The following is a 21,989-nucleotide window of genomic DNA, read 5'->3' as shown; positions in this document are numbered from 1 at the left end:
TCTGGGAGCCCCTGGGACCCCGGCTCCTTGGGCCCCTGCAGGCCGGCTTTGCCGCTGGGGCACCGATGCCGTCCCCCACCTCTGCTATCTGGGACACAGCCTTCCAAAAGACACCCACAAAATGGGATCGGATACACAGCCGTGCATCTGGGCGGCCCCAAGGGAGTCTGGAGTCTTAGGGGGTCCCAACAGGCCAGGCCTCATTGGCCAGGGCTGGGGTCGAGCTTCCCAGCCCCTCTAATGTCTGCCCTGAGCTCCAGATGCTCTGTGATCGTGCTGGCCAGACGGAGGCCCCAGTGAGCAGTCTCAGAGGATGTGCACCCCTTCCACCACGGCTCACGTCTCCACTTTTCCACGCATGATGTTTATAGAGCACAGGTCTGAGCGAAATCAGTCCGCTGGCTGCTCCCCATTCGCCCCGGAAATGGCTGCTCCAGCCCGGCGGTGGCCACGCCCCGCGGCGGGTCCACGGTCAGCCCTGGTCCCCGGTCAGCCCTTCCCCACGCAAGCCCCCGGCTCCTGCTCTTGCAAGTGCAAATCCAGCATCACTGAAGATCTCTGGCTGATAACGTCAGCCGTGGGGCCTCTTCCTCCGTTATTTGCAAGCCTATACAAGTTTTTAAAAGCGTTCCCTAAGGCAGAAGCTATAAGGATAGAGAGGCTGCTTGCAAAACACATCAGCCCATGCGCGACCAGCCCTCAGGACTCCGTCGCGACCAGCCCTCAGGACTCCGTCGCGGCCGCCCAGCCCCTCCCTTTGCTGGTGCAGGGTGGCCGCGATCGGGCTCCACGGAGAGAGTCTGTGCCAACCCCCGCCTCCTCCCGCCATTCCACCGGAGGCCTCTGACTTTGTTTCCCAGAGCACCCAGCCCTCCGTCTCCCCCAAGGCTGAGCAGCTCCCCCAGGCTGCACCCCGGGGGCCCAAGGGCCTTGGCAGGGGGTGCGGTCAGAAGTCCAGTGGCAAGTGAAGCAACGAGCCCCCCAGGGCCGCCACGGACCACGGCTCGCCACACACTCCACAGTACACGTCCCTCCCACAGCAAAGTCACGGCTCGGAGCTAGGGGCATCGCGACCGCCCTCTCTAGCAAAACAAATGAGCCTGCAGCCGGGCCCTAGTGCACCAAGCAGGGGCGCACAGGCGGGGCTGGCGGTCCCGGTCCACCCACGCCCCACCGCCCTGCGGTCCCCCGGGCTCCAGCTCTGGCACGGAAGAGAAACGAAAGGCATCGTGGGAAGGAGGGTGGACCTGGGGCTACCCCGGGGAGGGGTGTGGTATCACAGAGCGGGGAGCACCGGGGGCAGGGCGGGCCCTGGTGTCACAGAGCCGGTGCCTCCACACGGGGCCGGTGCCGGACCGACGGCCGGCTGCCCCAGAGCCACTTGCCCACCCGAAGCGCCAAGCCGGGGGTCTCCGTCAGGCTCTCCCAACAAGACACGGAGCTCTGACTGCCTCGTAGCCACGACGCGAATAAATAATTAGGAACAAAAAGATAGAAATACCAAGGCCTTGACGCAGCTCTCGCCACGTCCCGGCCCTGTTTCCGCACTGGAGGCGCATTTACACGCGTCGTGAGAACGACCGCATCGGGGAGGCGCTCCCGTCACCGCACGTCCCAGACGAAGTCACTGAGGCGCGTAAGGAACTTGCCTGCACGAGACCAGCTTCAAAACCGGACGCGCTTGCCCCCGAATCCGCGCTCTTGACCGTGACGTCCGCTGCCAGGGCCACGCCCGCGAGGTCCCTGCAGCCCAGGGGGGTCCCCTGCCTGGGGGGGGGGGGGCAGCCGCCTTCCCTGAGCAGTTCGCTGTCCCGCCCGGACGTGTCCCACTTCCCAGGCCACACCACACCCGAGTCCGCGGATTCACGCAGCCGCGACCAGGACACCGCGGAGGGCTTGAGGGAGAGGGCGGTTTAGAACACACAGGAGCGGACCCGACGCCTAGACCCGGCTTTGCTGGTGAGGAAACAAGACCGGGGGAGATTGAGATTCCCGGACGAGGAGGGGTTCGCGGAGGGTGGACGGATAAACAGGCCGTGGAGAAGACACACGACGGAGCAGGGTCCAGGCTCAAAAAGGAGGCCACATGCCACGCCGTGGACGAAGCTTGAAGACGCCCCGCCCAGTGAAACAAGCCAGTCACAGGACAGATGCCGTGGGACCCGCTCACGGGAGGGACCCACAGGGACAGAGAGGAGCTGGCGGGCGCCCGCTGCTGGGGAGGGGCCTGGGGAGGTCGCCGTGACTGGGGACAGAGATTCAGTCTGAGAAGATGGACTTAGGACGCATGGTGAGGGCTGCACGAGGAGAGCGCTCAGGGCCACAGAACCCGGAAACGGTTAAGGCGACAACGTTTATGTGTATTTTGTTATGATTAAAAAAACCAGTCACACGGGCATTGTCTAAATCCAACGGGCACAGACGTTCGGGCTCTATCGTAATCTCGGGCCGCTCTTCAGCAGGGCTGTGAGTGCCTGTCGGGCCGGGGATCCCAGCGGGGTCCGGCTCAGGGATCCGGGGAGCAGACGCAAGCCGTGGCGGAGGTGGGGGACGCGTGGACTGGGCTGGAGGCGGTGGAGGTGACGGTGGAGACTGTTGTAGTGAACGAGCCGAGAGCTGAGTACGGATCATACCCGGCCCACGACCGGCCTGTGCACCACACGCCAGGGAGACACGCGTGTGCTCTGCATGCTCCTGCGGCTGGGGCTTTGTGCACCGTGTCCTGGGGATGTTTTCCTGAGTCCGAACCTGGAAATGTAGACACTCAGCATCCAAATGGGGAGGAGACAGCCCAGCGCGCTGAGCGAGGGCCAGTAGATCCATCTCACCCGTCCGAAGCCGGGTGGCGCATGCCGGGCTGTCTCCCCAGGCTGGGGCACGTGCTTCCAGGGACGGGGGCGACGCTGGGCCGGGTCGCGACAGCTCGGTGGCCAGCTCCTATCTTGTCACCCACGCGGCTGAGCAGGAAGCCAAGATGCAGGGGGGCGTCCTTCCCTGGGGCGGGACCCGCTGGTGAGCTACTGCTGTCTTGCTCAGGTGCCTGCCTGGGGGTGCCTTTGTGTCCTCCGGGTACCCTCTTATCCCTTCGGTGCAAGACCCCCTCCAGTTCCCAGGAGCACCGCCTGCTGGGCCATCGGGGACCTGGAAGCAGGGACTGGGTGTGGAGGGCTCATCCTTGTGCCTTCTGCGGTGGGAGGGGCCTCGGGGGCAGCAGAGCTGGGGCAGGGGTAGGGGGCCAGCCTCCGGGGCCAAGGCACCCCCTGCGCCCAGTCCTGCTGTCTGACCGCGGGGCCGTGTCCTGGGCTCCCCGGGGCTGGCTCTGCCGTCACGCTCTGCCGAGGGCGTTTCCTCTTCCATCTGCTGTCGGCTCCCGTCAGCGGTGTGGGGACACTGCGCCGGTCACCTTCTCTTGCTTCTCTTCCCTGACCAGAGCTGCACTCCGCCCGTGTCTGAGGCCGGCAGCCCATACCCCCCAGCAGCCCTGGAGGACAGCTGGCCCTCCCACTCAGGACTCCCGGGGTTCTGTTTCTAGCAGCGTCTGCCAAGTTGGAGACGAAGGGTCCCGGACCGTGGGACCTGGGGGCCTGGGGCCTCAGTTCCGGCTGGCAGCGGGCTCGCGGATGGGAGCCAGGGACAGGACGGGCTGCCTCAGCTCCCTCCACAGGGCCCCAGGGGAGGCAGGGAGCAAGGCCTACATGCACGACGCGCTGACCCAGCCCCCCACGTGGCCGGCTCGCCCCGGGCACTTTGCACATTACTCAGAGCCATCTGTGGTCACCCGATGGGGGCGTCACTGTCGTCCCCACTTTACCGAGGACAAGGTGACTTCCCTTGGGCCTCCGAGCTGTCAAGGGACAGAGCTAGACCTGCGGGGCTGTCTGTCCCTCCCCACTCCGGGCGGCCACCCCTCCAAGGCAGAGGAGCTGCACGCAGTCTGCGAGACCTCCGCGTCATCTGTCAATCCTGATGACATCAGTGGGGTTCAGCCACACCCCTGCTGGGGCCTCCAGATGTTGGGGACGAGCTTCTGGGCCACGGCACACGGGAAGGCGGAGGGAGGCCAGCACGCCCTGACTTCTCAGTGCCCGGGGCTGGGTAGAGTTCGGAGAGGCTGTGTTTCCAAGGGTTTCTGTTTGTACAGCACCTGTGGGCAGCGCAGGCCGTGGGGGTGATCTGCTTGTTGAGTAATTGGCTGAGCACGCGGAGTTCCTGTTGAGCCTCGCCTCCCAGCTCTGACCCAGCAGGAGACAGACGGATGGGTCATCGTGAGCCATGGTGAGCTGTCGTGAGCTCGGGGGCAGGGGGGCAGGCCTGGAGGCAGAATGCCTTCCCCATCTCTGACAGCCCACCTCTGGTTTTACGCTGGAAACCAAGACAGTGTCGGATGACCCCCCCTCCAAACTTCCCTGCCTTGCCATTGGCCTCTGTCACCATTTCAGTCCCCGCGTGAATATCTCAGGCTATCAGCATTTAAAGGAAGATACACAGAAGGTGCTGGAACAGCTGGGGACGGCCGAGGGGAGTCCCCGTTACCCGGCAGGGACTCGGGGTTAACAGAAGCGCCCGAGCCCAGGGCACTCGCCCTGAGTCTGCCTGGCCAGCGGATCAGCCCTGTGCCAGCCCAGGGAGACCGGCCCCCCGCCCCCGGCTGGCGGCTCTGCTGGCCCAGAGCGTGGACGGAGCAGGTGCACACATCTGAAAGTGAAAGGAAATTGTCACTGGGCTTGGCCAGGTGGCAGGACAGACGTATTTTCCAGGAAGGGGAAAGGTGCCCATGGTTCGGGGGGGAACTCAAGGACCCGCCGTGCCGACCACCAGGGAACCAGACAGGGGCAGCTGCACCCCTTCTTTCAAAAACAGGAAACAGGACTGACCCGAAGAAGAGTGGGCAGCTCGTGTCTGCGCCAAGGCAAGCAGCAGAGGCAGAGGAGCCTGAAGTCCCTGGGAGGGCTCAGGGCTGCAGCCAGCGGGGAACGGGAGGCAGTGAGAGGGAGGGAGGCGGCTGGCTGGGCTGCAGAGGCCTGGACTCCAAGGGCGGGGGAGGGGAGGGCCTGGCCACAGAGGAAAGCTGTGGTCGGAGCCCTGTAGGAGCCTGGGGAGGAACCGGGGCCCCGAATCCCAGCCCAGCATGCCCAGGCGGCATGGACGCCGGCTCCCTGGGAGACTGTCCTCACCCAGATGCGGCTTCTCCGCGGCCCCAGCCCCAAAGCGGGGCCCGAGGTCACATGAAACCCTCCCTCTTCTTCACCGGTAAGGCATCAGACCCACAGCTGGACGTGCTAGCGGGCAGGGCCCCTCCACCTCTCCCAGGCCCAGGGCATCGCCGGGACAACCCAGCTGAGGGCATCCTCTTTCCGGAGGTACCACGGGCGAGCGGGAGAAAGGACGTGTACTGAGGCCAGGGCCAGCGGAGGACAGAAAAAAGCAAACCTTCTGGGCAAAGAGGAGAAGCAGCAGCTTCTAGAGCAGAGCCTTCTGGAGCGGGGTCCCCAGCTATCTAGCTGTGGGGCCCCCGGCTCCCATTCCCTCCTCCTCCAACAGGAGCAGGGGATGAGGCATGAAGGGGACAGGTGTGTGGGCGTGAGTGAGGCTGTCCCCTTGGCCACGCAGCCGTTCCCCACCCGGGTCACCCCGAGGCCACCCTCCCCCCACCCCAGGTGTCCCCCAAAGCCAGCCTTCACCAAGGAAGGGAGCCTATTCCTCACGCCCCCCACTTCTGGCATCACAGCCCTGCCCCACCAGCGGGGCCTGCCGTGTCCTTCTGTCCGTCACTGGATGCCCTGCCACAGCTGTGGTTTACTCTCTGTGAGCCCGTCGCTCTGCGGAACAGAGTCGTGGGTGTCGCGTTCACACGGGACCCAGCCCCCCGCACACGGTGGCTGTTCGACAGCTCGTCTGGAGAGCGGGCTCAGTGAGGTCTCGTCCAGCCGATCCTATGACAGGAAGCACTGCGGGCATCCCCACCTTACACGGAGACCGGGGACCTCGCCCAGGCCACGGGGGCAGCCGCACAGCTCTCTGCTGCTTTGTGGGGACCCCGGGGGCGCAGACTCGGACGGTAAGCCTCCTCTGCCCTCCGGCCCCTCTGCAAGCCGCTGACGGGAAGCCCGCAGGCGCGAGGTCGATCCCCAAACCCCACTGCCGGTCCTGCACTGTGTCCTGCACTGTCTCGAGTCTTCTTCTCGTCCGAAAGCACTGAACTCCCTATCCGGCGGCGGCAGTGGCTTCTCCAAGGCCCCGGACGCCTCCCGTGTCATCACCCCAAGCACGTCCTCAGACCGGGCTGGCGGCCTCCCTTCAGACGATGAGGGACCGTTCCCCCAAGCTTGGCTAGAGCACGTGACACCCACAGCCATCACTGTCTCCCACACCTGTGCCCTCGTGGGGGGAGCGTGGGGTGCCCGAGAGCAGGGTCACTGGAGGGGCAGAGCGCAGGGGAGACAAAGCAGGGGCTCAGCCCCTCCCCCGCCCCCAGCGCGCCTGCCTGCCCCTCGGAAGCCCCAGGGCTCTGTGTCTGTGACCTTCCTGGGAGAAGCACTCGGAAGGACAAAAGGGAGACAGAGCAGGACCGAATCCAGTGCCCGGGACCTGAAGGAAAGAAAGCGCGGTGACAGGCGACGAATGTTCTCAGCGGAGACATCTGTGGTCCCCACCATGCTGCTGGGTATGAGGTCCACGAACCGTGGTCCTTTCCCAGCCCGTGCCTGGAAACCCCAGATGCCTGCGCTCCCAGCCAGGGCGAAAAGTCCAGCTCTGAGGCTCCACCAGTGTCAGCAGCAACGGTCAAGAACCACCACCAGGTGTTGTGGCCGAGGGCGAGGCTTCAGGACCACGGCCTGCCTGCACCCCATGCTGCCGTCTCTATCAGCAAAAGGCCACTCGCGGACAGAGAGAGGGACTCGTGCACGATGCCCACCCTGTCCCCGCAGTGCCCTCCACACTCTGGTCATACAGTCTCGTGTCCTTCTCAGGACAGCCTATAAAGCAGCAACCGCTGTCCCCCTTTACAGATGACGGGGCCAGCCCAGAGCCGTCGGGGGACTTGCTTGAGACCACAGAGAGTGGGGACGCCAGCACTCGGCAGCAGATGTGGCCCCTCCCAAGGCCGCCCCCCCCCAGTGCAGCCTCCGGGGCTGTTCTTCCGGAGGTCACCCCTACCTCAGGGGTGTTGCCTTCTACAAGCCAGCCTGCCTGTCACGGCAACGCTCGCCAGCCTCGGCGCGCTCCTCCCGTACCCGTGGTGCCTCTCTGCCGCTCCTCACCCACTTCCAATCCAGCTTCGGGGGGTTGGGGGGACCTGGGGGAGTGTCCGGGAAGCAGCTGTCACTTCTGACCCGGTGGTGGCATCTCATCCCACCTCTTCCAGAAGGTGGACAAAGGGCAGTCTTGGAGATTCTCTTCTGGTGTGGTACGAGGGTGTGTGCGCGTTTGCACGCGTGTGTGTGCTGGCACGGGGCGGGTCTGTGCCTGTGTGTGTGGCTCGTGCATGTGTGTGTATCTGTGCGTGTACATGTGCACACACGATTTCAGGCACGCGTTGTGTGTGGACACGCATGTGCGCACGTGTGGGCACGTTTGTACGCGCGTGTGTACACTGCGCGGGATGGATGGCACCGAGGATCATTCCTGCCTTTGAGGGGATGTTAAATTCCGGTTCGGTCACAGAAGTCTGGGGACCAGGGTCCAGTCCTCCATCTGCCGCTGACCAAGTGCCTAGCCCTGATGGAGGGAGAGGCTTGACAGCCTGGCTCCCAGAGGTTTCCAGCTCCCCACTCTCGGATTCTATTACCCCGGGTGATGGTGGGGGAAGGGGCTTCTCACTTCCTGGGATGCAGTGGGGGATGGGGAGAGTGAGGCTGGCTTCTGGCAAGGCTCTCAGCTGGCAGAGGCACCCCAGAGATCTCCGGAGCCTCCCCCCACCCCGACCCCAAGCCTCCTCCGTGACCAGCTGGGGGATCCCTCCCTGGCATCCCGGCAAGGGGTGCGGGGTCCTTGAGAAGAGCAAGGGGAGAGGTGGGAGCGTCCCTGAAATGTCCAGCTGAAGTTTGGGAGCCGGGAGAGATGCCTCACTATGGCTTTTCTCCTGGGGGGGGGTGGCACAGAAGGAGCTAAATGCCCCCTCCAAGCGCTCTCTTATTGTTCCTCTCTGCCAATCAGAAGCCTGGGTCCAGGACGCTCTGGACTCAGGCCAGGGGCTCAGAAAGGGAGGGGCCGGGGACAAAGGGGGTCCGAGAGGGACGCCCCTGCTATGAGAGTCAAGTTGGTTAGGGGCAGTGGACATCTGGAGGGCTTCATGCCTCCAGAGGGGGCAGAGGGGCCCGGGGCTGGGCCAGCCTGTCCCTCAGTCTGTCTGTGGGCCCAGGAGGCAGAGCAGCCTTGAGGGCCCCCTCCGCCGTCAGAGCTGACCATCTGCCCAGGGGGGTACACGGGCGGTGGGGGTGGGGGTGCGGGGCACAGCCCCTGCTCCCCAAGCCCCGCCCCCCCACACCTGCTCCCCGCTGGCCAAGAAGTACTGTCCCTGCCTAGGGGTGGGGGCGGCACCGCCGACTCGGCCCCCTCCGTGCCTCGGTCACCGTGTCCGCGGGGGGGGCCCGACCCGCAGGGCAGCCCGGGGCCCCGCTGCGGGGTCGGTCAGAGGGAAATGAAAGGCTTCCTGCACCAGCCTCTGAACACACAAACTCGGCCTGATGAGATTTGTTGCAGAGCTCTGCCCCTGAGCTCTACCCCCTTGTGGGTCGCCCCTTTCCACGAGGGGGAGGGGCGCGTGGGGACCGCAGCGCCGCGGAGCCCCCCGCCCCCAGCCGAACTTGTCAGAGGCTGCAGCCCCGACCCAGGACGCGGACGCGGAGACGACGGCCCCCACCCCGGCCGCCCGCCGCCGCCAGGTTCCCCCCCCACCGCTGCCCCGGCGACCCCCTCCCCAACGGCGCCGTCACCGGGAGGGGCCGCCCAGCGGGATCGCACGGCGGGGGTCCAGCGCGGCGCGGCGGGGGGCCCGGGGGGAGGGCGTGGGCGCCGGGCGGGGGGGGGGGCGCCGCGGGCGCCGGCGGCCGCGGTGCGGAGGCTGGGGAGGAGCTACCTTCTGGATGCGCCCATCGATGTCCAAGTAGATGGCCTTGGGCCGGTAGCTGGAGGAGCCGGACCCCATCTCCCCGGCCGCGCGCTCGGACTTTCGCTGTACTTTCCCGACGCCAGCCGCCGCGGGGAGGGCGGGCCGTGGGAGGCGGGAGGGGGCGGCGGCGCGGGGACGGCGCGGACCAGCCAACCAGCGCCCCGCAGCCGCCCCGGTGCGCCCGGCCGCCGCCTCGGCGCGCGCGGCCGCCGGCTCCGCCCCCGGCGCGGCCCCCGCCCGCCTCCGCCCGCCTCCGCCTCCTCCCCGGTCCCCCCGCCCCCCTCCCTCCCCCGCCTCGCTCTTCCTCCCCGCCCCTCCTCTTCCCTCCCTTCTCCTCTCCGCCCTCTGCCCCTTCCTCCCTTCCCACACTAGGGCACGCCCCCTCTTCTTCCGTCGCGCTCCGGCGCTGGGGGACGGGGCCAAGCGTCCAGCCCATCCGCAAGTGACCTCCGGGCAGGTGCCCGCAGCCACGGACCCCTCCGGCTACCGAGGCGGTCAGCGCCCCTCCCCACCAACCCTCCAGAAAATCCCCAGAGCGACCCCGTCTGGCTGCAGGGCTGGTCACCTTCCCACAAGGACAGTAGCTCAGCGGGACTCCTTTGCCCCAGGGGGGCTAATCAAGCATGGGGGCGGGGCGCTTGGGGCCCTGAGCTACGGGGGGTCATTAACGGAACGCAGGACCGCTGGGCCTGAGGCAGCTCCCCAGGCTCAGCCTCTCGGGCCCTGACTGCCATCCTTTAATCTGACTAGGAAATGGGAAAAGTTGCTTCTCATTCATGTGCATCCTTCCCTTAAGTTTTCTGTACATTCTGGGAATGACAGCCTCTTTCCAGCTGCACCCAGAGCTGAAATGGCAATTTTATTTCTGTCCTTAATGGAGCGGGAGAGAGGATTACCCAGCCATCAGCTCGGGCTGGGTTCAGCCGGCTCTGCCCACCCTCCCCCAACCTCCTTAATTGCTGCAGGGAGTATGGTTTAAGCAGGAGGGAAAGAAGGGATTTCAGGCCGGTGGCGACCTGTAGATCACTGGGCAGGCTGCTCCCGATTCTGGGCTCTCCCAGGGGGACCCAGATGGGGGGAGGGCTGGTGAGTGCTGAGTGGCTCCAAGTGCCTGTTGCTTTTGGAAGCGAGTGTCCACGCAGCCAGAGAATGCGCTGATTGTTCCATTCTCTGTGAATTCCAAGCCACTGCCTGCCATCTGTTGAATGTCTGGGTTTTGCGTATTGAGAGAGTGCCTGGTGCGCACAGGCTCCTCCCTCCCTCCGGGCTCTCCCGGGCCAGGCTGACCACCGCCAACCATCACTGCTGTTCCGCCCCTGGCCGTCCGGCCTCGCCCCGGCGCCCAGGCTCTCCAGAGTCCTCCAGGCCACCTGGAGCACAGGTCAGCCTGGAGCCCTGGGAAAGACGGGCCTCCTCATCTTTACGGGGCGAGTTCTTCCCCGGCCTCTGGACAGTCCAGTGCGTGTCATCTCGCGTCCACGGCCTGCTCTGGGAGCGGGAGTCAGCTCTCAAAGAATGACGATGGCTTTGCCCTCCCCTCCAGCCCAGGAAGGGACCATGTCAGAGCCTGGCACCAAGAGACTTGCTTTAGAGGTGACATGGGGACCTTTGAGATGGGGGTAGCCTCCGTTGGGGTGGTTATAGCTGGCCACTTGGCTCACAGCTGTGATAACGTGTCCCCAGAAAACTGGAGCAAGCGCAGTGATTAGGGTTTAATGTCGAATGCTCTGACATTTGGGCCTAAGCCAGTGACAATCGGTAGGGCTGCTGTGGAAGTCTCACCACCCGGCAGACGGCTCGTTAGCCCGGGACTTACTTACTCCCCGTGTCTCATGGGCATCTGACCGGGCCCGCTCCAGTGGTCTCCTTCTGGCGCCCTGGCAGGACGGGCCTCCGCAGGCCGCGTGCTGCTCTGCAGAGCGGCGCACCCCCGTCGGGAGCTCATGGGGCTGGGATCCCTGGGGTCGGCCTCCTTACTCGGAAGAGTCATCACTCTGTGAGTGCGTGATGGCCGGGGGCAGCTGCAGATCCCGCTGGCGAGACTTCCGTGGCCGCCCCAGAGCCGGGCACCCGCCTTTGCCTCATTCCCGCGCGGGCTGGGGGTTCTGGCCCCCGGCAGCACGGTCCTTGCTGTGTGTCCGGGCCTCGGGAGAGAACACACCCAAGTCTGTGGCTGGGGGAGCTGGCGTTTCACGGGGAGACAGACAAGACGGGACACGTGAATGTAGCGTGTAGGGTGTTGGCTCATAACGGGTGCCAAGGAGAAAAGTCACGGGGAAGGAGATCCCAAATGTGGCGTGCGGGGAGCTGACGTATGAAAGAGCCCACCAGGCAGAGCACACAGGAGCCCAGAAGGAAAGAACCTTCTAGCAAACAGTGAAGCACCTGCAGGCCAAGGCCCCTCCCACGGGGCTGGTGCCCCTGGAGGGCGGAGGGGGAGGGGAGGGCGGAGGGGGAGGGGAGGGCGGGGCCTGCCATGGGCGTGAGGTGGGGGTAGGGCCCCGCGTGGACCCAGTGTCCCTGTCCTGCATGCGAGCCCCACCGGCGGCGGCGCGGAGGAGGGACGTGGCCTCCTCCCGTGCGGGTGTTTTGGCAGCATCGTCATCGTCCGGCTGCTGGTGGCAGGGCTGTAGGAGGGAGAGCCACGAGGACCCTGCCGCAGGAGCGTTTGCCAAGAGAGCGGGGGTGGGGGGGGGGGGGGGACCGCAGCAGCGTGAAGGGGGGGGATTCTGCGGTCGGCGGGGCCGACTCTCAGATTTTTCCTCTGCCGAGGCTTAGGCTCACGATGTTTCCGCCGTTCCGCTCTTCGTCCCGCCCGGGTCATGTGGTCCGGTCTGAACTCGGGCTCCTTCATCCTGCACAGCCCCCGGGCTGCCGTCTGAGGGGCCAGGCCTCCCCCTCTCTGCACCACATCAGCCCAGGCGCCCCGTGGCGTCCTTGACCCGTGCTCCTGCCGCCGGCGTGGCCCCCGGGAATGCGGCCCACGTACGTTCCCAGACTCGGGACGAAAACGAAAGACACGGCTGCCTCTGCCTCTGGGCTGGGGGCAGGATGAGGAGCCTGGGCAGAGCAGGAGGCCTCAGAGGGTTGTGGGAATTCGGAGCTCACGCAGCCCCCAGGGAGGTCACGGGGAGCCTGGGACCCCCGCGCGTGGGAGATCCCGCCTGAACCTCACCGGGAAGGGGGAAGAGGGGAAGGAGCTCCTGCAGGGGCAAAGCCACTGGAGGAGAGGACAGGGCCCTCAGGGCTCTGCGGGGTGGGCGGCCTCCAGCCGGGGGCGGGCTTCGGAAGGAAGGAAGGCCAGGGCACGGCGGAGAAGCCCAGGACGTACCCAGCGGCAGAAGCAGACGCGCGTCCGGAGTGGCTGGGCCGGGCCCTCGGCGCGGGCTCCCTGTACCTGCCGCCGACCCGTCCCGTCCCCAGAGCATCCTTCCTCCTGCTCACTCCTCCGTCTACCCGGTGCTCAGTGACAGCTCTGAGAAGGACCCAGTTGCCTCCTATGACAATTCTTCTTCCCAACCAGGGGTGGGGCGGAGGGCACAGCCTGAACGTGTGCAAAAGGGACAGGGTGTTAGAGCCAACTGTATACACGGCCCCGAGCAGGTCTTCTGAAGGGAGGTTGGAGCCCCAAGGGCGGGAGTAAAACCAGGGCTGCAGGCACGACGCCCCACACTGCCGGCTCCGCTGCCGCCTCTCGCCGCCTCTCGCAGGGGTCAGCCCGCTTCCTACCCGCATAATGAAGGGACACCCCACAAGGTGCTCTGACCCCCTGGGGAAGCTGTTTGCCACGGGCACCAAGAGTTCGAGGAAAGGTCTGCCCCCAGCTGGGGCACGGAGGGAGAAGGGCCGTGCGCGGCCAGCGCCACCGCGATCTGCTTTACACCCACGCGGACTTGTTTCTCTTTACGGCTTTGGTAACTACGAGATTAAGACCAGTTGTAAATATTTCCAGCGCTGCGGTGGGAAAGGCAGAGTCCCACCCAGATCGGAACACGGCGATGCACCCCGTTCTGAATCCTCGCCCTGTGGCCCCCGTGCGCCCGCGGTCTTCCCTGTTACCGGCTCCCCGCGCGGGCTGGGGGGCGCGTCGCGGTCTCCCAGCATCGTGCGGGTGTGAGCCGTGTGCCGGCAGCCCTCGTGGGTACTCGTGCTGTTATCCTGTAGCCCTGGTTCTCGGAAGTACGATTTCTGGGCGGAAGCCACGCACACTCACATTTCTTAGTTTGCTGAGCTGCCCTCTGGAGGGTTATACCAAGGTTTGTCCCCCCACTGCCAGCGAGCAAACAAAACCAGATAGCCCTAACTCTGTTTATATTTTCCAACCGAAAAAGAGAAGCAGCATCTTGTGGTTTTTTTTAAAGGTTATTTATTTATTTGAGAGAGAGAGAGAGAGAGAGAGGGAAGGCTCAAGCGAGAAGGGCAGAGGCAGGAGAGAGCATCTCCAGCCCATGCCCCACTGAGCGGGGAGCCCAGCGCGGGGCTCCATCCCAACTTGACCCGAAGGCGGACGCTTCACTGACCGAGCCACCCAGGCGTCCGCAAATGTTTTTTATTGCTGACGTTCTCCAGCTGCTTCCGTGGAAAGGAGGGCGGCTCCCGGTCCCCTACGTACCTTACAAGCATTTCCGCCAGGTCCGTGGTCCATCTTTCAACTTGACTCGCCGTGTCTTTATAACGTGGCTTCCGTGGACGCGTTGATGCGGTCGGGCCTCTCCCAGTCTTCCCGTGGGCACTCTGGGTCGCCTCTCAGCTTAGAGAAGTATCGTTTATAGTAAAGCAATTTTTTTTAAATAAGGAAAGAAACGACCTACATTTGCAAGGATCAGTGCGGCTGATTAATGCGGCGCCTTCGTGGTGGGGAGATTCTAACACGGCAGTGATGATCACGACGGAGTACACGGCCACATCCACACGCGGAGCGCTCGTGCCTGCCCGTGGCCCGTCTGCGTGGCCGGAGCTGGACGCCAGTGTGGTCGGAACCAGCCTCTCCCGCTCAGAGCCGGCCCACCAGGCTTGCGCTGTGAAAACCGCCACAGGGCTGCGCCGGTTTGGAGAAGGGATTCAAAACAGGGGTCGGTGGGGAGAATTCTAGGCATTTTCTTTCTCAGAACAGTATTTTTTTTTTTTGATTCTACACTATTACTTTTGCCATGAAATTGGGAAACGAGAAGCCAGCGTGCAGGCGACGCACGCAGAGCGCGGGCCATCAGTGCTCTACAAACACGGTGCTGGGAGCCGTGGTTTTACGGCGTTGAGTGGAGTTGTGCTGCTTCCCCGGGCCGTCAGCGGGCCTCACTCTCTTCCCCGCCTCCTGGACAGCGACGGCCTGCGGGGGAAGCTGGCTGGAGCCTGGCCCTCGGGCTTCCTCTCTCGCGGCCCATGTAGCAGCCTCGTACCAGGGGGCCTGGTTCCTTCTCGTCTTTCCCCTGCTCATGTCCCCTGCAGCTTCCCTGCGGGCCACTCCGCTGCTGTCACTTCCCCTGCTGGCCTCCGTGGGGACCTCCCCTCACCTCCCAGATGCCACACCTGGCATCTTCCATCGCCCTGCCTCTCCCCATTCACACCCCAAGGAGACACCAGATCTCGCTGTCACGTCTGTGACTTTGCACCTCCTTTCAATGAGAAGGGTGTCCCTTCCTCTCTCCTCCCCGGATCACCTCTTTTTTAAGATTCATTAAGATCACCTACACAGGGCCGGCTTCCCTGAACCCCCTGACCTCTGTAGCAGGGTGGGGAGTGCCTCCCTGGGGGCCCTAGGTCCCAGCACACGTCTGCGATCCCCTGTGGGGCCCTGAACAATTGTGTGCTGCCCTGAGCCTCCGCGTCCTCCCTGACCGAATGGGGGTGACAACACTGGCTCAGCGCGGCCTGGAGATGCCCTGGGAGCACAGGCTGAGCTGAGAGAATCCGTCGGCCCGGGGCCTGGCGCGCAGTAGGGGCGCGGGCCACACTGCTGTCCTGTTAGGGAGAGCCGTGTTGCTGCTGCTCATGTTGTGCCTGGAGCTACCACTGTCTTCTTCGCTGATTCATGACCCTGGGAAGGAAAGACTGAGTCTCGAGGGTATTTCCGACAGGGGCCAGCCCTCCCCCTGGAGCCAGGGGGACTGTCAAACAATGTTCCATGAAGGAAAGCCTCCGGACGTAGCAGCCAACCTTCCTGCTGCGTGTGGCCTGTGCTGAATTTTGAACACACCTTAGTTGGCATTAAAACAGTAGTGAGAGCCAGCAGTGCCCTCCTCGCCGCCTTGGGCGACAGCGGCATTTCTTGGGAGCAAAGGGCTGCCTAGTGCTGACCCCGGAAGGCCTTCCACCTCCAGTCACGGGGTGAACTGGGTTCCCATCCGTCCAGCCGGGCCGGAGCCCGGGATACACCACGGTCAAGAGGTGCACAGCCCGGCAGCATGGGGGCCAGCTCAGCTGGAGGGCGAACACAGGGGCTCTCCCGGGCGCCCTCACCTGTCCCCGTGCAGGGTTGCTGGGCAGACTTTCCAGCTGTCTGTGGCGGCTTGATTCGTCCCCTCACCTTCCCGGTCTGCCGCGTGGGCCAGTGCCGACCGTGGCCGCCGCGTGGGCCAGTGCCGACCGTGGCCGCTCTCCACCCTTTGAACCCCTGTTGGCCTTCACCTGGTGATGCTTTTGAGTGATCTCGGCCGGTCCCTCGGGCGGGTCCACCGCAAGGGGCTCTGAGCTCCGGTATGAGCGTGACTGCCCTGCGCCCATGGTTGGGGCCTCCAGGCCCATGAGGAGGGGAATGACCCCGACCCTCTCGGGACTGTGTTTCCACGATTGGGTCTCTGGCAGAGTGGTGAGCTCATTCCGGTTCACAGACTGACGTTAACTGCGTGAGAACGGCAGAGACCAGCATCGTCAAAAAAGTTGAGAACAGGAGGAGGTTCTCGGTGGGTGGACGTGGGGTGCGTGAGGGCTTGGTGTTTGGGGCGCAGTCCCCGCCGAGGTCTCCGCCGAGCAGCCAGCCCTCCTGCTGTCATCATCTCGTTCCCCCAGCCCCTGAGGTCCTTGGGCAGGGCGGGGCGGTGGTCGCCCACGGACGCCAACCCAGCAGGCGGGCCTCTTTGTGTCTGGGCCCCGGACGGGTTCTGGGAGAGTGTGGGGGGCATCTGAGTCTGTCCTCAGCAGCCCCTGCCTCCAGCAGCTCCCACGGGGACCGTGCGGGGCGGCTGCGGGATTTGACATCAGGATCGAGGCTGATCGAGTAGCCAAGTGACGTCCGGGCCCATGCCGGCTCAGCATTGAGTGTGTCGTGGTAAGTGGAGCCCGCGGCAGACTGACGATGTCATTTCCAGAAACAGGACACGAAGGCCTCATTGTGGATGCAAACCTGACCTTGCTTGTTCCCCGCTGGCCTGGATCTGCCATCCTGGCAGTCCCGCGGAACAGCACTCCTCCTAATGGTTCTTAGGGAGGACAGTCGTGTCCTCTTCATTTTGGGTGGCTTCCATTACACCTTGGAATATGTTAAAAATATACCCAGTGCTAGTAGTTTGAGGGGTCGGGGCTGGTACGTATTTTGGTGGAGGAAAGCCTTCCATGAACTCCGAGTTCGACCATGACCGTGCCTCCCGCACGTCTGCAATTAGTCTCCTAACTAAGCGCCCGCCGGCCCCGAGCGGGAGGTTCCCCTGAGAGCCGCCCTCTCCCTCCCATGCGGCCCAAAGCAGGGGTTTACAAGGCTTAAAGGGAGGGGCCCCTGGACCCTCCAGCAGGGAGAGGACGGGGTTCCTTCCGGCCCAGTTCTGCTACACCTTCCCCAGAAGGCAAGTGGGTCAACCCCAGGAGCCCGCCTTCCAACCGAGGCTCACGGAGAGTCTCGGGAAAATTCTGCCCCTTTCTTCTTCCTTAGCAGAGGCCTTTGCTGGTATTTGCTTATTTAAATGATTTGGGCGAAGCTCTAGGGCCTCTGCTTGGAGACCCCAAGGACAACTATGGACCCCGGTGCCATCGGCCGCTTCCCTCAGGAAGGTCCTCTGGTCTGTGACTCCCCAAACTGCGACTGGGCTGGCGTCACCCCTGCAGAGGACAGCACCCCAGAACTCCGCCTCCCTCTGTGGTCTCCCACTTCCTTTCGATTGGCTCCCCCAAACTCCGTCGGACACGGGGAGTTCCCCGTTAGACGGCTGCTTTCCTTTCGCTGGCCACTGGGGAGAGGCTTTGACATTCTCTCCAGGAGCCCAAGGTCACTGCCTGCTGGGGAGAGGCTCTGGCATTTGGTCTAGGACCTTGAGTCTATTGCTGGGTCTGGCCCATTCTCACCTCCACCGTCACACTCGTAAACGAAGGAGAGCACTTTTCTTGGTCAGTGTCGACCAGAAGAGCCTGGAGATTTTCAAAGATGCTTCTTCTAAGAAATTAGGTGAGGTGGGAGATGGAGGGAATTAGAAGGGTTTACCAAGTGTTTGGAAAAATGAGCTTTAGATGGCCTGTCTCTGACCAGAGCTTCATGAAGGCCAACCATGAAGCAGGTGGACAGGCAGGACCTACTAGGCCTTCCAGCCTCTGGGTCTGATATCAAACGAAGATCACTGAGCATGCGTCAGGGTGATGCTGGGGGCAGGAGCCGGGAGCTGGGGTTCTGGAGTGGGGTTGGGGCAGAGATCTGTGGGGCCAGCCCTGTGCTCTGGTGAGCTCATGGGAAGACAGAAGAGGCAGGTATGTGAGCCAGAGCAGATACTCCTTCTCCCCGGCCCTCATCCTGCACATATGCACGCTATAAACTCTCTCCAGGGAGGTTTGCAAAGAGGCTTGCAAAAAGCTCTGAGACTTGCAGATTTCTACCAGCCTGAGACTTCTATTCTGGTGGGGAGACATACCCCAAACACCCAAGTGGGACTTATATTCTGGTGGGGAGATAGACAAGAGGAAAAAGTACCATTATACCTGCTGTATAAATCAACGTACAATGCCAGGGCAGAGATAAGACCTGTAAAGTCAGGAGAAAGAAGGTAGAGAATTCCTTGGCTGCTATTGAAGATGCTGTGGTTGGGAAGTCATCACGGAGGAGGTGACATTTGAGCAGAGACATGAATCAAGTGAAGGAGGAGACTTGTCAGAACGGAGGGGAGCCGCGGCTGGGAAAGGCAGAGGCAGCCCGTGCTGGGGCGGGGAGGTGGTGGGGGGCAGAGGCACAGGCAGGGAAGGATCAGAGCAGGCTGAGGGCACGGAACTGGGGATTTTATTCTTGGTGCGAGGAAAGCTTCCAAAGGAGCAAAGGCTGAGGAGTGCTCAGAGTGACGGGGACGCAAGCTGACCTGTGTGCACAGGGGCCGGGCTGACCGGTGTAGCGGCCGGGCCAGTGGGTCCCGGGGACTGGCCAGCTGGGGCCAGAACCCAGCTCTTCCTCACCGGGGAACACTGGACAAGTTGCTTATGCTTCCTAAGCCTCAGTTTACTGGTCTATAAAATGGGCTCCCAGGGCCTTTGCCAGGATCCGAGGGCACAGGTGTAGAAAGCGCTCCGTCACACACGCAGCACGACCCCGTCCGCGCCTTTCTCCTCCCTTGTCCTGCAGCCTCATGCTTTCCAAGGCACAAGGAGGATCGAGCCTGCGGGCCACAAGCTCTGGGAGGCTTGCCTTCTGTCTGACAAGCACAGGTCGCTGTTGTCACGGCAGCTGTGGTTCCCCCCACCCTCCCCAGAGCTAAGGTCCAAGAACAGCTCAAGACGCCTCCTTACAGCACGTTGAACACGACGGAAAATTTCTGCTCCCCCTTTAGGGCAGTCGGTGTTGTCCCGGAGACGACCCGGCTCCGGGTCGTGCCCGGCTGCTGGGAGGGGAGGGGGCGCCCCCTGGCCAGTGGGAACCCCCCGGGGCCTGGCGTGGGCTTCCCATCTCCACCATGCCTTCTGCCTTTCGGGACAGAAGCCGGTCCTCTGTCGCAGGGACACAGCCCCGCAGGGACGCCTGGGTACGTGCAAGTCTGCCCTTTCAGAGGCTGTCTCCCTGGCGACCAGGACATTCGTGTGGGAGTAGTTCTGTCGCTGGGGGCTAGAGCACACCTAGGGTGTCGCTGGCGTTCACGCAGAAACTCACCGCCCCCTCCCTCATTTGAATAGATCCCGCAGCCCACAGAACCTCACACTGTCTCCCGGGGGTCCCCGGCTGCGCGACAAGCGGGGTGTGAGCAAGGGTGCTCCGCCGCTGTGCGCAGGGAAGCTTGGCACTTCGGAAGAAAATATGTTTGAGCTTCTTGTCTAGGAGGGGCTCCACCAAAATTTCGATTGTCTGGGGCCTGGGGTGCCTCCGTAGGGAAAGCATCTGCCTTCAACTCAGGTCAAGATCCTGGGGTCCTGGGATCGACCCCTCGTCGGGCTCCCTGCTCCGTGGGGAGCCTGCTTCTCCCTCTCCCTCTGCTGCTCCCCCTGCTTGTGTGCCCTCTCTCTGTGTCACATAAATAAATAAAATCTTTAGGAATAAAAATTCAATTGTTTGATGATGCAAGACGTGGCTCCCTGAATTTCTTCCCGTTCTGAAGCTCAGGACTTCGCAGAGGCTGAGACGTCGCGTTGGGGGCCCAGCGCCGGGTTTACGTCCGCGGCAGACCGGGACCCTGGCATTTTCGAGGGACAGGATCTCAGTCAGAGGAACGTGTGCCAGACAAGGACTGCGCTGACTCATAACGAAGCATCCGGGTGAGGGGAGGGGGATGCAGATAGATCCAGGGTCGCAGTCTGTGTGCGTCTGTCTGTCTGTGGTCCCTGTTCCGCTCTCCCCATGCCCCCACCCGCCCCGCGGCCAGAGCCACGGCTGGCTGGTGGCCCACCGCTCACGTCCGGCCGGCCCTGTGACCCGCGTGGAGGGTAGCCCCCAGAACTGGGCGAGACACAGGCTCTAGGGGCCACTTGCGACCCAGCATGAGTCACCGCAGCAGGACCTGGGTGCCCCGACTGAGGGATCTGGGTCATGGGCCGAGGCCGCGTAGGACAGTCCATGACTCACAAGCTCAATATGTTCCTTACAGTTTAGAAATTAGTCTTTCCGGCAGAACTCTTTGAGGCTTCCAGAGAATCGGCAAAGGCCGTCCGCAGAGTTCTCGCACAGCCCGCGCCAGCCTCCCCGTGACCCGTGTCCCCCCCGCAGCGCGATGCCCTGGCCACGGTCAGAGAACCAGTATTGATCCGCGTTCTTGACGCAGCTCCGAGCCTGGCTGGATGGCCTTGTTTGGGTTTCACTTTGTTTTATTGTGTTTTCCTGACATCCTTGATCTGCTCCAGGATCCCCGGAAAGCACCAGAGAGCTCATCCCCTTTCTCCGGAGGCACCTCTGGGCCAGGACGGTGTCTCAGATTTTCCTGGATTCCAGTGACCTTGACCGGTCAGAGGAGGGCTGGCCAGCTGTTTTGCCCCATAACTGAGATCCGTCTGATGTTTTCTTCGTGGGTGGACTGGGTGGGGGTTGGGGAAGGGCAGCCGGAGGCGACCGGCGATTTGGATCGCGTGAGGTCCGCACGCCCTGCCACCGTCGGCGGGGTCGGTCCCCTGGCTGCGGTGTGTCTGTCAGACACCCCACTTTCCCTCCCTCAGCATCCTCCTTGGGAGGAGGTCCCGTGCCCTGTCCCCAAGGAAGGAGGGGGGCCGCGCTCCCTGTGCATCGACATAAGTCACTCTGAATCCTCCATGGGAAGGTTGTCTCTTCTCCGCGACGTGGGATGGTTGTTACTCAACCACTTATGCTCATCTGTCTGGACTCATGGATAATTGACTGTGTTTTTGGGTTACAATCCAACGCTGCTTTATTTTCTTGCTCAAATTGTTCCAGTTTTGGTCGCTGGGAGCTCTTTCAATAGGCTCCCGGGCCCCTTGGACATTCTCTACACGAGCTTTTCCATCTCCCTCCGTGGCTCGCTCTTCGTTGTTCTCACTTTCGGCACCACAAGAGGCTCCGCTCACCTGGCATGATTCTTGCCCAATTTGTGCATCAGCCTTTTCCCCAGGAGCCCTGGTTTCTTGGCCTGCGGGATGGTGTCTGAGACCCACGTCCCGGGCTGGCTGTGCTCATTGCTTCTGGGCTGTCTCCGCTGACAGAACAAGAAAATACGTGTGTATGTCCTGACCCGGGAGCAGACACAGACCCACAGCCTCTGTACCTGCAGCGCGCCAGATGTGATCACACCGGCATCTTCAACTCTAACCCGCTAGTTCCCGCACAAAATAACCTTTCCGCCCCTCCTCTTGCCTACGCACCTGCTCCAGCTCCCACAGCGGGAAGCTGGCTCCCGTCACCCACTATCCAATGCTTAATCGTGGAAGCCCCGTATCCACGTGTCCTGACGTTTGGTGAGCCTGCCAGGGGTGCTGGGATCTCAGGGCCCAGCCACCCGGATGCAGAGGTGAGGAGGAGGGGTACCCAGCAGCAGCAACTGCTCTGCTCCTGGCTCTAGGACCGTGGCTGTGGAACATTCCAGGCTCCCTGCCCCGCAGTGTCAGGAGTTAGCCTTCTGCTGTGGCGTTCACGGGCCGTGGAGATGCCGCTCTGTACAGCGTTTGGTGAAGGGTCTGGACAGACCAGACGCCCTTCTCCCCCGCCGGCTGAGGCAGAAAGCAGAGCCTGCAGAAAGCCGGAGACAGTAGGAAGGATGTTCCCGTGAGAACTTGTGTGGGCGGCAAGGGGCTGCCTCAGCTCCAGAAACCGGGACGGGGCTTGCGAGAGAGAATGAATGAAGGCGCTGGGAGGGATGTGTCAGACCAGCCGGGGAAGGTCCTAGACCCAGGCGGGGCCCCCACGTATGCAAGGAACGAAGACTCTGCACGTGCTGATTTTGACTGCAGCCCCGACCCTCTTGACAGGAGGCCCCAGGTGGAAACAGCAACTTTGAAATAAGCTGTTGAAAGCTGGCCCTCGTCTTGATCTTCATCCAAAGGC

At 63.3% G+C, this 21,989-nt stretch overlaps 1 protein-coding gene across 3 annotated transcripts in view; it reads right to left on the bottom strand.

The window, feature by feature from the left end:
* Positions 1–9,275, bottom strand: part of PDE9A (phosphodiesterase 9A) — an 81,825-nt gene extending 72,550 nt beyond the window's left edge. For all 3 annotated transcript variants that reach the window (XM_059392417.1, XM_059392418.1, XM_059392419.1), the window contains exon 1: positions 9,080–9,275. In XM_059392417.1, the coding sequence (XP_059248400.1) occupies positions 9,080–9,148 (69 nt within the window). In that variant the 5' untranslated portion in view covers positions 9,149–9,275. The remainder of the gene's footprint in view (positions 1–9,079) is intronic.
* Positions 9,276–21,989: the final 12,714 nt, after the last annotated feature.

Source organism: Mustela nigripes, chromosome 2, assembly GCF_022355385.1.
Source record: "Mustela nigripes isolate SB6536 chromosome 2, MUSNIG.SB6536, whole genome shotgun sequence".
NCBI lineage: Eukaryota > Metazoa > Chordata > Mammalia > Carnivora > Mustelidae > Mustela > Mustela nigripes.
Note: the sequence above shows the minus strand (reverse complement) of the source record. Positions and strands in the feature narration are given on the sequence as shown.